The sequence below is a fragment of the Rhinopithecus bieti genome, unplaced genomic scaffold (genome assembly GCF_001698545.2).
Source record: "Rhinopithecus bieti isolate Rb0 unplaced genomic scaffold, ASM169854v2 scaffold_48739, whole genome shotgun sequence".
Taxonomy (NCBI): Eukaryota; Metazoa; Chordata; class Mammalia; order Primates; family Cercopithecidae; genus Rhinopithecus; species Rhinopithecus bieti.
In genome coordinates, this window is record NW_016820251.1 from 371,308 (window position 1) to 386,262 (window position 14,955).

The following is a 14,955-nucleotide window of genomic DNA, read 5'->3' on the forward strand; positions in this document are numbered from 1 at the left end:
GTTTCCTTTTTTCTTCTTCAAGATATACTATAGAAATATTTTAAAACCAAAAGAAATACTTGAATTGCATTGGTCTACAAATACTCAAGTGAAGTTGTCTGCTTTCCTACTTGTGCTCTAAATAACCTATTTGCATATTTACTTAAAAACATTTCTTGACACCTTAGAATATCATTAAGTAGAATAAAGCCTACTTTTTAAAAAAAATAAATGAAGCATTGTTATGAAGTATGAGTTTGTTGTAGACAATTTAACATTTTTATGTCAGATATATTCAAAGTAGGTATGTATGTTCCCAGGACAGGAAAGAGAAGTAATATTTTGGGAAGGGTTGTGGGTCTGTTACCATATTTGTGCACAGTAGATCTGTTTAAAACTGAGCTGATATATTTAGTTAAAACAACACAGACTTCATTGGCTGACATCAGCACTATCTTGTCCAGCCTCCTGCTTATCCACTCTGAGTAATTAATTTGATTAATTTATAAGCAATTTAGCCAAGGATGGGATGTAAATCTTTGTTTAAGAAAACAGTTGGAGGTCCAAGTCTTGGTTAAAAACTGTGTCTTGAAACCATCCAGGCCCTCCTACTGACTTGTCAGCTCTGGGTTATTTTCAGAAAACTTTACTTGAGTTCCTTAGTTTAGTTGTAAGTTTTTTCCCACAGACTTACATGGTATGTGTGAGTGGGAGAGTAAGTAGTGGCCACTTTTTAGCCGCTGTTTAGTCTAGTGTATGTATGTTTACATCTCCTCTCTGGATTTATAGGCAGCCAAGGCAAAATAAAGATTATACTCACTTGATTGAGGAGCCTTTAACCCAGAGCACCTGGCACTGGAGAGGACGTCTTTCACTAACCTCTAATTTGTGTGTGTGTGTGATTATTATTAATGCCCTATTCTTGATTCAAAATTCTAAGCATCTAAAGGGTTTTCTTATGTTTTAGAAAATGTTAAATTTTATCAAAAACTTAGTTTTACAGGGTAAAGCTAATAATCAACTTTTATTACTTATTTCCTGCTTGCAGTCATACTTACTCAATTTGCAGCACCATGTAACATAGACACTACAGATCACCAGTAATCCTCTCCTTAGCCAAAGAAGACAGTTTGGTGCATTTTGTCCAGATATGTTTTCTTTTAAATACCTTTAAAATGAAATACACATTTCAAAGGAGGTTCTTCTCCTCTTTCCACCTGCCTCCTGGTTTAAGAAACAGAGCATTATGAATGCTTTAGAAGCCCTCTGTGTCCCTTTCTCAACTGTGTCTTCTGTTTCCAGAGGTAATTACTATCCTGAATTTGATATTTATTATTCCTTTGCTTTTTTTCATAATTTCGTGACATAAGATACATTAAAAGTCTACTATTTGCAAACAACGTTGCTTAGTTTTGTGTGTTTTGAACCTTCGTATACATACAATCATTCTCTATAAATATTGCACAATTTTATCCAGGATACGAGAACCCTGAATGTGTTAGTGCCTATAAGAGTTTCTCTAGTATTTATATCTAAAAGTGGGATTTCTGGTACTAGGGGACACTCATTTCTTCAGTTTCACTAAATATTGCATAATTATCTTTAAAGTGGTTGTACTAATTTGCAATTCCCAAGAGTAGCGTATAATCGTTCCTGTCCTTCACATTTTTGCAAACAGTTGGCTATTGTCAGATGTCTTAAATTTTTCAGTTTGGTTGGCCCCAAGTAGTGTCACATTGGGGCTTAAATTTTCATTCCTGTAGTTACTAATAACTAACTTTGAGCATCTTTTCCTATGTTTGTTTTTGAAACAAGGTCTCACTCTGTCACCCAGATTGGAGTGCAGTGGTGCATTCACAGTTCACTGCAGCCTCAACCTCCTAGGCTCAGGTCATCCACCTCAGCCTCCCAGGTATCTGGGACTCCAGGTGCACGTCACCATGCCTGGCTAATTTTTGTAATTTTTTTTTTTTTTTTTTTTTTTTTTTTGTGGAGACAGGGTTTTGCCACGCTGCTTACATTTCTTCATCTGTGGAGTGCCTGTTTATGTCTTGTGCTCAGGAGAAATTAATCAACAAGTGTAATTCAGATTCTGGAATATCAGACAAGAAGTTTGAAATACTACCATCATTATACTGTAGAAAATAGGTGATATGATGAAGAAATGTATTAGAGAAGTGGTATATTTTGAGACTGTCTTATGTGTAATTGGAGAAAGAATGGGGAGAAAGCAATATTTAAAGAGATACTGGCTAAGAATTTTCCAAAGTAAAACAGATATCAGTTCATAGATTCAAAAATATGAACTGCAAGCAGGATAAATACAAAGTAAACCTACCTAGATGCATCACAGCAAAATTGACAAAAAGCAAAGAAAACCTTAAAAGCTGTTGGGAGCAGGGGTGGACAGATACATTGCCTTCAAAGGAGCAATGATAAGACTGACAGATGACTTTTTAACAAAAGTAAAGGAATTTGTAAGATGGTAAAATAGCATCCCTAAAGTACCAAAGAAAACAATTGCTGAATTAAAATTTTGTTACCCAGTAAAAGCATTATTTATAAAGGAAAGACTTCAGACCAACAAAAATTGGCAGAATTTGTCATGGCAATCTGAAGCAAAAGAAATACTTGGGTTCTTCAGGCAGAAGAAGAAGAATGATCCCAAATGAAAGCTTTGAAATGCAGAAGAGTAAAGAACAATGGAGATAAATATCAGGCTAACTGTAAATGGATATTGGTTGTAGGAAAACAATAACAGTATTTGTTGACTTTAAAATATACATAGAATTAAAAGTTATGACAAAAATAGTGCAAAAACATGAAGAGAGTGAAATGTTTAAAGTATGTTAAATTATCTGAAGATGTAAAAGTCCTAATTAAATTCTGTTAAGTTGAGGGATACATATTTCTAAAAGAAGAGTTAAAAATGATTTAGTAACAAGATAGGGGATGAAAATTGAATGACAAATTATTTCATTAAAGGGAGAGAGAAGGAATATAAAATAGATGGAATGAATAGAAAATCATAAGATGGAAAGATTTAAATCTATATATATCACCAATTGCTTTAAATATAAGTGGACCAAATGCTCCCATTAAAGACAGATATTTAAAAGCTGAATTTTAAAAAGTTAACAATATGCTTTGTAAGAGATAAACCTTAAATATAAGAACATAAGATGGTTGAATTCTAACAGAAGGAAAATATATACTATAGTAATACTAAGAGAAAGCTGGTATAGTAATACTTCATATTAGGCAAACCAGACTTCAGGGTGAGAGACATTTTACTGTAGGTAAAGGGAGTTTTCATAGTTATAAAAGGGGGTTAATCCACCTGGAAGATGACAACAATTCTACATTTGTACCTGGTAACATAGCAACAAATTAGATAAATTAATAGAGTTTAAAAGAGAAATAGGTAAATCTATAATGATAGAAGATTTTACCATAACTCTCCTGAGAACTGATGGTGCAAACAGACCGAAAATAAGTAACAATGTAGAAGATTTGGGCAACACAACTAACCATTGGTATATTCTAGAACACTTCATCCAAAAAGTCCAGAATATACACTATTTTCTAGTGCACATGGAACATTTAACCAAGTTGCTTATATGCTGGATTAAACTACAATTCTCAACACATTCCAGAAGACTGTAATTTAGAATATGTTCTCTGACCACAGTGATATTAAACTAGAAGTAAAAAGATAATACAAAATGTGCCCAAATGAGTGAATATTAAGTAGTATACTTCTCGTAACCCATGGTAAACTGGAGACCACAGTAAAATTAGAAAATATTTTGAACTGAAAAATAGTGCACATAAAACACATCAAAGTGTGGGATTTAGTGAAAGCTGCGCTTAGAGGGAAATGTATAACCGCAGTTGTGTTTAGAAAATAAGACAAGAATAAATCTGTTCTCTAAATATTCCTTTCAAAAACTCAGTAGAAGAACAAGAAAGTAAAGTGGAAGCAAGGAAATAAGATGAATAGAAATTAATGAAATGAGGGGAAAAGTACAATAAAAATCAATAAAGCCAAAAGTCATGTCTTTGAAAGGACCCCTCTACTCCCCGTTAGCAAGTATTCAAGGACAAAAAGAATAGACAGTAACTATCCATATCAGGAATTGAAAAAAGAGACAAGACTACAGATCTCAGACATTTACAGAGATAAGAGGATAGTATGAACAATTTCATGTGAATTTGAAAAAAGAACTTCCAAAACGGATACACCAAGAAACAGAAAATAGAAATAGTCTTATAGCTATTAGAGAAATTGAATCTGTAATAAAAAAAAAAAACCTGCCCACAAAGAAGGCTCCAGACCCATATGTCTTCACACTTGAATTTCAGTGAATATTTTAGGAAGAAATAACACTAATCTTACACAAAGATTTTAGAAAATGGGAAGTGAAAACGCTTCTCACCTTTTTAAAATGAGATTAGCATAACCTTGATCCTAAAAGCCTACAAGGACAAAATTAATTGGCCAGGCTTTTAAAACATTGAAGATAATAAGTTTAAGATATTAAACTTGTAAGCATTACAGTGAAGTGTATTTATTAGGCAAATGCAAGGTTGGTTATTTACCACATTCAAAGAGTAAAGGAGAAAAAAATACCAATAGCTGCAGAAAAAGTCATATTCCTTAACAAACTAAGACTAGACAGTAAATTTGTTAATCTAGTAGAGTTTTTACATAAAGCCTACAAAAAACATTCTTAAAATAATGAAACTTTCCTCAGATCAGAAATGAGAGAAACATTCCCTCTATTACCATTTCTTTTCAACATTGTATTAGAGGTGTTCTAGCCAGTGTAATAGAGCAAGAAAAAGAAATAGTGTGTCATTTGGAAGGGAGAAAGTAAAACTACCTGTATTTGCAGATAACACAGATGTATTTAGAAAGCTAAAAAGTATCTAAAATGACCTATTAGGAATAAGTGAGTTTAGCAAGTTTGCTGGAAACAAAGTCAATATGTAAAAATCAATGTTATTTGTCTACTAGAGTAATTAGGAAATGAAAATTGTAAAGCTCTACCATTTACAGTAGCATCTAAAATCAAATATCTAGCAGTACAATCAAAGAAATATGTTAGTCTTAGCATATAGAGGACTGTAAACTATTATTAAAAGTTAAGACCTACATCATTAGGTAAACCATTTCATTGATTAAAAATAAATATTTTAAAGACACCGGTTTTGGCCAAATTGATCTGTGGATTCAATATAATCATAATAAAATCTCAGCAGGTTTTTTTTAGCCTTAGAAATTGAAATGTATATGAAAATGTAAGAGCCAAGAATAGCTAAAATCATTTTGAAGAATAGCCAAAGGTAGAAGAACTTACACTATCATATATTAACACATTGTTACAAGAGTTGAAGTAATTAAAACAGTGTAGTGTTAATGCAAGAATAAATAGATCAGAGCATCCAGAAACAAAAATATACATATATGGATGGAGGTGATATGTGACAAGTAGTAGTAACTGCCAAGCAACAAGAGAAGAGGTGTTTTTCAGCAAATGTTGCTAGGTCAGTTTGAGCTCTGTATGGGGAAAAAGTGAAACTTCAGGAGGGTAACATAAAAGAATATCTAACAGATGGAGACAGGCAAAAAATGTCTTAAACAGGAAAGAGCACTAACCAAAAGGAATAAACAGAAAATCTGAACTATGTTAAAATCAAGGACTTCTCTTTATTAAAAACAACATTAAAGGAGTGAAAAGACAGGCCAAAGACTACTGGGAAATAGTTGTAATTTATATAATTGACAAAGGACTTACCCAGTATTTATAAGCATCAATAACAGAAGATGGACAACCAGGTAAAGTACCAAAAACTTAAATAGGAACTTTATAAACAAAGATACCTAAATGTCATAAAACTGTTAAAATGTGTTCAACCTCACTGGTCTTTAAATAGTGCAAGATAAAATCACAATAATATTCTGCTACGTAACCTATCAAATGGCTAAAATGAAAAAAAAATGACACCACCAAGGGCTGGCAAGAATATAAAGCACTGGAATGCTCAAGTGGAAGTATGAATTGATATGACTACTTGCAAACTGTTTGGAAATACAGGTTGAACATCCCTAATCCGAAATGCTTCAAAATCTGAACTTTTTGAGCCCTGACAGGATGCCACAAGTGGAAAATTCTACGCCTGACCTTATGTGACAGTTCACACAGAATTATTTAAAACATTGTGTAAAACATTGTGTAAAATTACTTTCAGGCTGTGTATACAAGGTGTATGTGAAACATAAATGAATTTCATGTTTAGACAGTCCCATCTCCAAGATATCTCATTATGTATATGCAAATATTTCAAAATCAAAACACTTATGGCCCCAAGCATTTCAGATAAGGGATACTAAAACCTGTATTTACTAAGGCTGTTCTAATTCTTACATCCTCTGACCACACAATTTGAAGCCTATGTATATATCCAGTAGGAATGCATACAAGTGTGTTCCAAAAGACATATATAAAATCTTCACGTCAGCATTATTTATAATTCAAAACTGGAAACTGCCCAGTGTCTTTCAGCAGTGAATGAATAAATTGTATATTCATTCAGTGGAATGCTGTATAATAATGTAAATGATTAACTACATAGAACAATGAGTCTCAAAAACAATGTTAAATGAAAGAACCCTGACACAAATACGTACTGTACAGATTCTGTATTAAGTTCAAAACTTATTTGTGTTGTTAAAATTAGGGTAGTAGTTATCGTTGGGAAAGGGTGAGTGGTTAGTGACTGGGAGGAGACACAGATTTCTGGGATTCTGGCAGTCTGATCTCCGGATGGTGAGTATGTGAGTGGTCTACTTTGTGAAAATATATCAAAATGTATCTTGTCATTTGGCAGTTTTCTGTTCCGTTACAATTCAATAAATACTTTAAAAAATAGTTAACAGAAACCTATTGACCCAGCTTTCCCACTTTGGGATTTTGTCCTAAACAAAAGAAAATGACTTAAGGATTCCTGAGCTAACCTGTGTGATAGATGACAGGGTGTCCTGTTACAGCATTGTTTGTAGTAACAAAAGTGTCTGTTATTGAGCAAGTGGTTGAATAAGTCATGGAATATGCATTATGTGGAACGTTACTCATTTAGTTTAAGACTTTATCTATTGACCTGAAGAATTGTTAAACTTTTTTCAAAATGCAAACTAGAATGTATTGTTTGTTTTCATTTTTGTTTAAAAACATATGTGCATAGGTTTTTGTATGAGTCTGGAGAACAGAGTGGAAAGGCATATTTACTGAAGTAGGAGTGGAGTTAGTGATTTGTACAGGGACAGTTACTGAATTTTTCTAGGTGCATCTTTGTATAATGGTTTTCTCAGATGCTGCTCTTACCACCAGTCTTTTGGCAGTTCATTGTGTTGACAGTTCATTGTATTGACAGCTGCCTCTTTCTTGCCTTCGACATCTATTGTCCTGTGATAGTCAGCTAATATCAATCACTGATTGAAGGATTATGACTTATAGTAAAAGAGAAGTAAAAGAGTGTTTAGAGAAAACTTACCTGGGTATTTTCTGGATAATATATAACTCATAAAATTAGCAGTGCAAGGGTGGGCACACACCTTGGGCCCAGGTACTCCTACTTGGGCCCAGAGGCCGAAGCAGGAGGATTGCTTGAGCCTAGTAGTCTGTGGCTTTAGTGTGCTTCATTGCTCCTGTGACTAGCCAGTGCACTCCAGCCTGGGCAACACAGTGAGATTCTGTTCTTAAAAAAAAGAATTGGCAGTGTGTGGCTATATCATGGGTGTTGTCAAATAGGATTATAATCACAAGTCAAAGTCATATGAAATATTTGTTCCTAATATTAAGGATATGGCTTGTTTCTTTGTTTCTTTCAAGAGGGAACAAGAAAGTCAAATGGCTCGTCTTAAAAAGCAGCAGGAAGAATTGGAACAGATGAGACTACGTTACCTGGCTGCTGAGGAAAAAGATACAAAAACTGAGCGACAAGAATTGTTGGATATAAGAAATGAATTGAACAGGTATAATAACTAAAAGAGTGTTTCTTTCAAAAACCAAAGTTTGGTTCAGGGAAGGTACAACTTCAGGTCTGTCAAGGATAAAGTAGATCGTATATAAAAATATAGAAAATGTAACAGACATATACAATAGAAAATCCATGCCAGCTGAGTACTGTGGCTCATTCCTGTAATCCTGGCACTTTGAGTGGATGGTGGGAGGATCGTTTGAGCCCAGGAGTTCTGGGCTGCAGTGAGCTGTGATCATGCCACACTGCACTCCAGCTTGAGTGACAGAGTGAGGCCTTGTGTCAAATTTAAAAAGAAAAGAAAATCTATGCCAAAGACTATTAAACTTTTTTTTTTTTTGCTATGAATACAGCTGTGGAAGTCCATTCAGCTCTTGTGTTTCCATTTATAGCATTACTACTTTAAAATTTATTTTTGTGTGGTGATTTCAGGATTATTGCTACTATTGAACTGAGTCTTGACTTACATAAAGTATAAGAAATTTCAAATTTAGTTATATTATTAATATCTGTAACAATAGCTCTTAATGAGCCCTTACTTTGTGCCAGGAACCGTTTTAAATGTCTTGTATTGCCCAGCTCTTTTTTTTTAAAAAATCTTCAAAGCTACTTTGTGAGGAAGATATTTTCACCGTTTTCGAGATGAAGAGATTGAAGATTAAAGACAGAGCTTAAACACATTATTCAAGGTCATGTAGCTAGTAAATCATGGAGCCAGAGTTCAAATCTGATTCCAGAGATTGCATTTTTAACTACTGTGCTACATTGGGCTTCTCTGTAGTGCTGTGTTCATCTTAATCACAACTTCAACGGTGTTTCATGTTAGAAAAGTAATCACTAGGAAGCAGCATAAAAATGAATTCTAGTTTTTTTGGAGGGTAGTTTTGGGGACGACTTTTGGCTTAGTCTATCAAGGGTCTAGTATATTTTTGTTTGAGCAAAGTGCAGTTTTAGTTAACTTGGACTGGTTAAAAAATATACCATACACTGGGTAGATTAAACAGAAGTTTATTTTCTCACAGTGCTAGAGGCTAGAAGTCAAAGATCATGGTGCCAGTGTGGTTGGTTTTAGAGGGCCACCTTCTCGCTGTGTCCCCTCTCTGGTGTCTCTTCTTAGGAGAGCACTAATCCTATGATGAGAGTTCACCCTCATGGCCTCATCTAAACCTGATTATCTCCCAAAGGTCCATCTCCAAATACCGTCACATTGGAGGTTAGGGGTTCAATATCTGAATTTGGCAGGGACACAGTTCAGAGCATACACATTACATTTAACACAGTATCTTATTATATCTCCATGTATGAAGTGGAGAAAAATGTGGTCACTATATTAAGTGGGTTCCTAGCTGAATTAAATAACTGTATTTAAAAGGTAATTGAAGAAATACCAGTTGTAAAAGGTCAGCTCCAAGTACCATGCTTAACAGGGTTCAATCTGTGGTACTTTTATTCTCATTTATTCAGGAAATATTTATTTGGTATCTACCATGTTGTAGACTTGGAAGATACTACAACTTAACGAATTATAATATCCTTGCCTTCCAAAATTTTGCTGTCATATATAGCACTTTCTTGGTTCCAGTTTAGCAAATATATGTTTAGCTCCTGCTGTTTGCTAAGCACTGATTTGGTGGGTTAAAGATATCCATGTTGCCTATCAAATCTGTAGATCAGACACAATCTTACTAATGCCTTAATAAATAAGGATTCTGAGAAAACTGAAACCAATAAGATTAAATATATTAGAGACAAAAGCAGAGTCCTCTGTATAAGCTATAAGAAAAATCAGTTAAGTGATAGATAAGACATAAAACAGTTGATGGGTAGAAGCCTAGGAGAACTGCTGTGGCCACTAATAATGGTGTGATTTGGCTGCCGAAGAGTCAGTACAGTTAGGGTCATTCATAGAAGTGGTGTTCATTATTCAGGACTGGTTAATCACCTCTGGGGTGTTCTTACCACTATGCAGCACACTTTGAGGGAAATTAGCTACCTAGAGAGCTTCCAGTGGAATGTGACCAGGACAGTAAGGGGCAATATATCATGCCATCCAAGAAGTGGTTAAGAGAATGAGGGATATTGAACTTGGAGAACTCTTGGGCAAAGTGGTAGGTAACTGTTTTCACATATCTGGAGAGCTACCATATTAAGAAGAAGTAAGTAGGCTTCTCCTCTTAGGCAATATCATAGCCAATTATTGAAAATATAAAGAGGCAAAAAAAAAAAAAAAAAAAAAGAAAATATAAAGAGGCATACCGAGTTCAATATAAGAAGGAACTTTCTAAGAGCAGTTCTACAAAGTAATATATTCCTAGTGGCAGGGAGTGTGCTTGTAGAGTCCAGAATAGCAGCTGTCAGGAATGTTCTAAAAGTTTTCTTTATGAGTTTCTTCAGCCATCAGGTTCTAAAATTCTATTGTGATCATGACTGATAATTGCATTTTAGCAAAGATTTGGTAGAGATGATCTATCAGTTGTGCAAAAATTGCATTTGTCCCATATGCATAGACAGATGATGCACAGAAGGGAAATGGTTAAATTTTCTGGTACATAGTTTGGCATTGTGTGCATTAATTAACCTAGAGGACCCTATCCTCCAAGGCAGCTGTAAGAGTTAGCGTAGGGGAAACAACAATTCAGAAATCTGCCCTTCCTTATCCACATGAATCACTCAAATTGCATGGAAAGACTTGGTACCAGTGTCTCACTAACCACTCCATTGCCCACCCAGGTCCCAGAGTACAGTGCCCTGCACTGTTTAGGCTTTTTGTTTTAGAATAGATAAAGACATTTGGTATCCTTCTTGGACTGTAGTTTCCTTTTTTGTGTGAGGAATTATAGGAGTTTCAGAGGGTCATCTGAACAAATGAAAGTGTGTTCTGCCAACAGTCATGTACCCTCTGGGGCCATCCTGGTCTGTGAGAGCAGGACTTGTTCCTCACTGCTTCTTTCTCCCTCTCCCTCATCCTGTGTGTAAATTTAGAAATGGACTTAGTCTTCAGAGGAAATAAGCCACGGAAAAGCCAGTCTCAAAGGGAGGAACTTAGATGCAACTGCTTTGTCTTACAATCAAGACAAAATATCGGAATCGTTGCAAATTAAAATACTTTTGTAGCCACTAATATAGAAAAATATAAAATTGTATCTTTTTTTTTTTTTTTGAGACAGAGTTTTACTCTTGTTGCCCTGGCTGGAGTGCAATGGCCGATCTTGGCTCACTGTAACCTCAGTCTCCCGGGTTCAAGTGATTCTCCTGCCTCAGCCTCCCAAGTAGCTGGGATTACAGGCATGTACCACCACGCCCGGCTAATTTTGTATTTTTAGTAGAGATGGAGTTTCTCCATGTTAGTCAGGCTGGTCTTGAACTCCCGATCTCAGGTGATCTGCTTGCCTCGGCCTCCCAAAGTGCTGGGATTACAGGCATGAGCCGCTGTGCCCAGCCAAAATTATATCTTAATTGTACGTTCTAAATTAAACATATTCCATATCCAAATTTAGTGTTATTATCACTTAGTAAGTAGGCCAGGTACAGTGGCTCACACCTGTAATCCCAGCACTTTGGAAGGCCGAGGCAAGTGGATTACTTGAGCCCAGGAGTTTGAGACTAGCCTGGAAAACATACTGAAATGCCGTCTCTACAAAACTATATATATATATATATATATATATCTCACACACACACACACAAATTAGCTGGGCGTGGTGGCATGGCCTATAGTCCCAGCTACTCAGGAGGCTGAGGTGGGCAGATCCATTGAGCCCAGGAGGTTGAGGCTGCAGTGAGCTGTGATCGCACCGCTGCACTCCAGCCTGGGCGACGGAGTAAGACCTTGTCTCAAACAAACAAAATATACTAAGTATTATTATTACTGCTCCATTTTCAAGACAGTTTGACCAACAGTGTTCTTTTGGAAATACCCAAATCGCAGGTCAGCATCTACTCTCCTTTTCTCATCCCCAAATGAGATTATAACAAACATAACTTGAAGATATCCATACAAAACCTTAACATGCATATGCCCTTTGAACCACACATACATATAGAATTTCACTTTCTACAAATAATTAGAGATACAACTCCATAATAGTAGGGAATTTTCTTGGTTCACTTCTGTATCCCCAAAACTTGTTTGGCACAAATAAATGTTTGTTGAATGAATTTTTTTAAATACGTTCAAAACAGCAACAACAAAGGTTTAAAAACGAGCAACCTAAAGATCAATAATAAAGGATGACTAAATGATGATACCCCAAATGATGGAATATTATAAAACAATTTAGAAGAACATTTAATGATATAAAAAAATCACTATATAAATGAGAAAAGTAGTATACAGAATTGCATATGTAGTATCATTAAGTTTTTCAAGACATACATATTTTAAGTACATATATGCATTTTTTAAACTTGAAAATACAGAAAAATGTTACTCAAATTGGGATCACATTACAGATGATATTTTTTTCTTCTTTACATAGCTCCAAAATATCTAGTTTTCATGTATTTTGTAATTAGAAAAGCAAGTATTGTTTTTAAAGTTGCCTTTTATAAATGTGCAGACTGTTGACTAGCCAAGTGGAACATTGTTTTTGTTTTCTTCCTGAAACTATTACTGAAACCTTATTTTACCATTGAATCATTTTGTTTTTAAATAGTGATGTTAAGAAAACCAACACAGTTGCTAGAGTGGCATTTGTTCTTGACTTCTCAGGTTAAGGCAACAAGAGCAAAAACAATACCAGGATTCCAGAGAGACTGCAAGTGGAAAAAAGGATGGTCCCCATGGCAGTGTATTGGAAGAAGGCTTGGATGATTATTTGACTCGCCTAATAGAAGAAAGGGATACTTTGATGAGAACGGGTGTGTATAATCACGAGGATCGAATAATAAGTGAACTCGACCGAAAGATCAGAGAGATTTTGGCAAAAAGCAATGCCAGTAATTAATAACATTTGGAAAAGCTTTATAGAGACTCTAAGTCTGAATTTTAATTTCTTTGTAAAACCTTCAAAAGTGAGGAAAATGGATGTTTTAAAATGGTATTTTCAATTTTTTATAAGCAAAATTTTGTATGTTATTGTATAGTATTTATTTGATCTTATTTACTTTATGCTACCTCTCCCACACTGGTTTTATTTGTAATTTGCATTTTATATACTCATTTTAAATGACTTCTCAGTGTTTTTCGTAGTTTATAATCTGGTGGCTAACTTTCAAAACAGCTTTTCACTAAGTGAATTGTAGGAGAAATGACTGCGGTAATTTCCAGTTCTATAATATTTCATGTTGAGCCAAAAGAGTGTATCTTGCACTTTAAATATGCTGCATCCTATTCCATTTGAATGTAAATTCTTAAAAGTTGAAACCAATTGTAACCAGTTTAACTCATTTTAGATGACCTTTTTTTCTTAACTTACAATATTTGCAAGTGACAAGTTTGAAAACAAAGCAAGATCAGTGCAGAGAAGCCATATGACATGTTGGGTGACAAATTGGTCATTTATTTAAATAAAGTTAATACAGATTAAATTTGTTTCAAGAGCTATTGAATTTTCAAATTCTCAGTGTACTTATAACTTTTAAGAACATGAAGTATTAGCTTAATATAGTTTTCTCTGTTGGTTTCTTCCTCAAGTTTGCATTGTTTTATTTTGTTAAAATTAGAGATTTGTTTTTATTTTCCAGTTATAGTAATACTAGCTGTCAGCTTAAACCCTCTGTAATAGAACATGGAAACAGACACATAAAGACATTAGCTGAAAAAATAGAATGAAAATCAACTATTTTTTACTCCCCCTAATTTCAATCAGTCTTTTTCAAAGTGCACGAGATTCAGTCATTGAATTTATTCAGTGCCATGTCTGTATAAACTCTAAGAGTTCCTTTATATCATATTCTTCAGAGCCAACATTTGTCCTCAAAGCAACGCTTCCCACCTCCTTTTACAGAGTACTGAAAAAGTTTTAGCAAAGTCACAGATTAGGTTGAATTTCAAAATATATGTACTTTAAAAAGTTCTGATTTCCAAATGTAATTAAGTATATACTTTAGGAAGTTACCAATAACTTCCATCAAAGCAGAGTAGGATATATGGTAACATTAATTTTCTGTCATTTTAAATGAGATATATTTCTTACTAGGGAGATTAAAGTCCCTATGCTTTTATTTTTTTCCTTATTAACAGAGCATTAATCTTCTAAAAAATAACCCAGCAGTAAATAATAAATTACTGAATGAGAGGATAATGAATCTGTGAATCATAGCAGGAATTTGCAATATTAATTATGATTAGCTATTTCTCTCATTGATTTTTGTGCCACTTGAATGGAACAGAAGTATGCCTTTTGTCTTGAAAGGTCTGGGGTAAAATGCTGTGACCGTTTGCTGCAATTGCATTGTGTGGTGCCTGAGACTGCTTTCAAACACTAGAGGGGGCCTCTGATTTAGAGAAACAAAAAGAACTTTCCTAAAATGGATGTGTAGTTGATTTTGCCTTCTGTAAAGCTCTTTTGGCTATTGTAATTTAACAAATAAAATCATAATTGTGTGCATCTCTGAGTTCTTGAGCAGCTTGAGTTCTTTTTTTTCTAAACAGAGTTGGCAAAGTGTTCGAGTTTTCCTATTTCAAATGACTGTCTTTTTTTCTCAAGTGTTTACATACTATTTTTTGTCTTACAACTAGGGGAGTCTGAAATCTTCACTCTCTTTTGTAGTCCTTTTAGCAATAACCATTCCATTTGTAAGTGGCATCGAATGTTTTTACACTGATTTTGCCTAGGAGTTAATGAGTAAGACCACAGTAGATAAATCAGTGAGTGGGTGCAGGCATGGGTGGGTGAATAAGTTTCCAGTAACAGGAAAATATCAAATATTTTAAGGTAAAATCAGATTTACCTTTAAAATTTCTGTGGTTTTTTTCATGGAAAAAGTCTA

The 14,955-nt window shown here is 34.5% G+C and overlaps 1 protein-coding gene across 2 annotated transcripts in view; it reads left to right on the forward strand.

Annotated features, from left to right (window-relative positions):
- Window positions 1-14,580, forward strand: part of CEP120 (centrosomal protein 120) — a 76,585-nt gene extending 62,005 nt beyond the window's left edge. The window contains exons 19-21 of one of the 2 annotated variants that reach the window (XM_017859747.1): window positions 7,875-8,017; window positions 12,734-12,882; window positions 14,379-14,580. In XM_017859747.1, coding sequence (XP_017715236.1) covers window positions 7,875-8,017; window positions 12,734-12,882; window positions 14,379-14,389 — 303 coding nt within the window. In that variant the 3' untranslated portion in view covers window positions 14,390-14,580. Of the gene's footprint in view, window positions 1-7,874; window positions 8,018-12,733 lie in introns of both variants that reach the window. The other variant, XM_017859746.1, reaches the window with a different exon arrangement.
- Window positions 14,581-14,955: the final 375 nt, after the last annotated feature.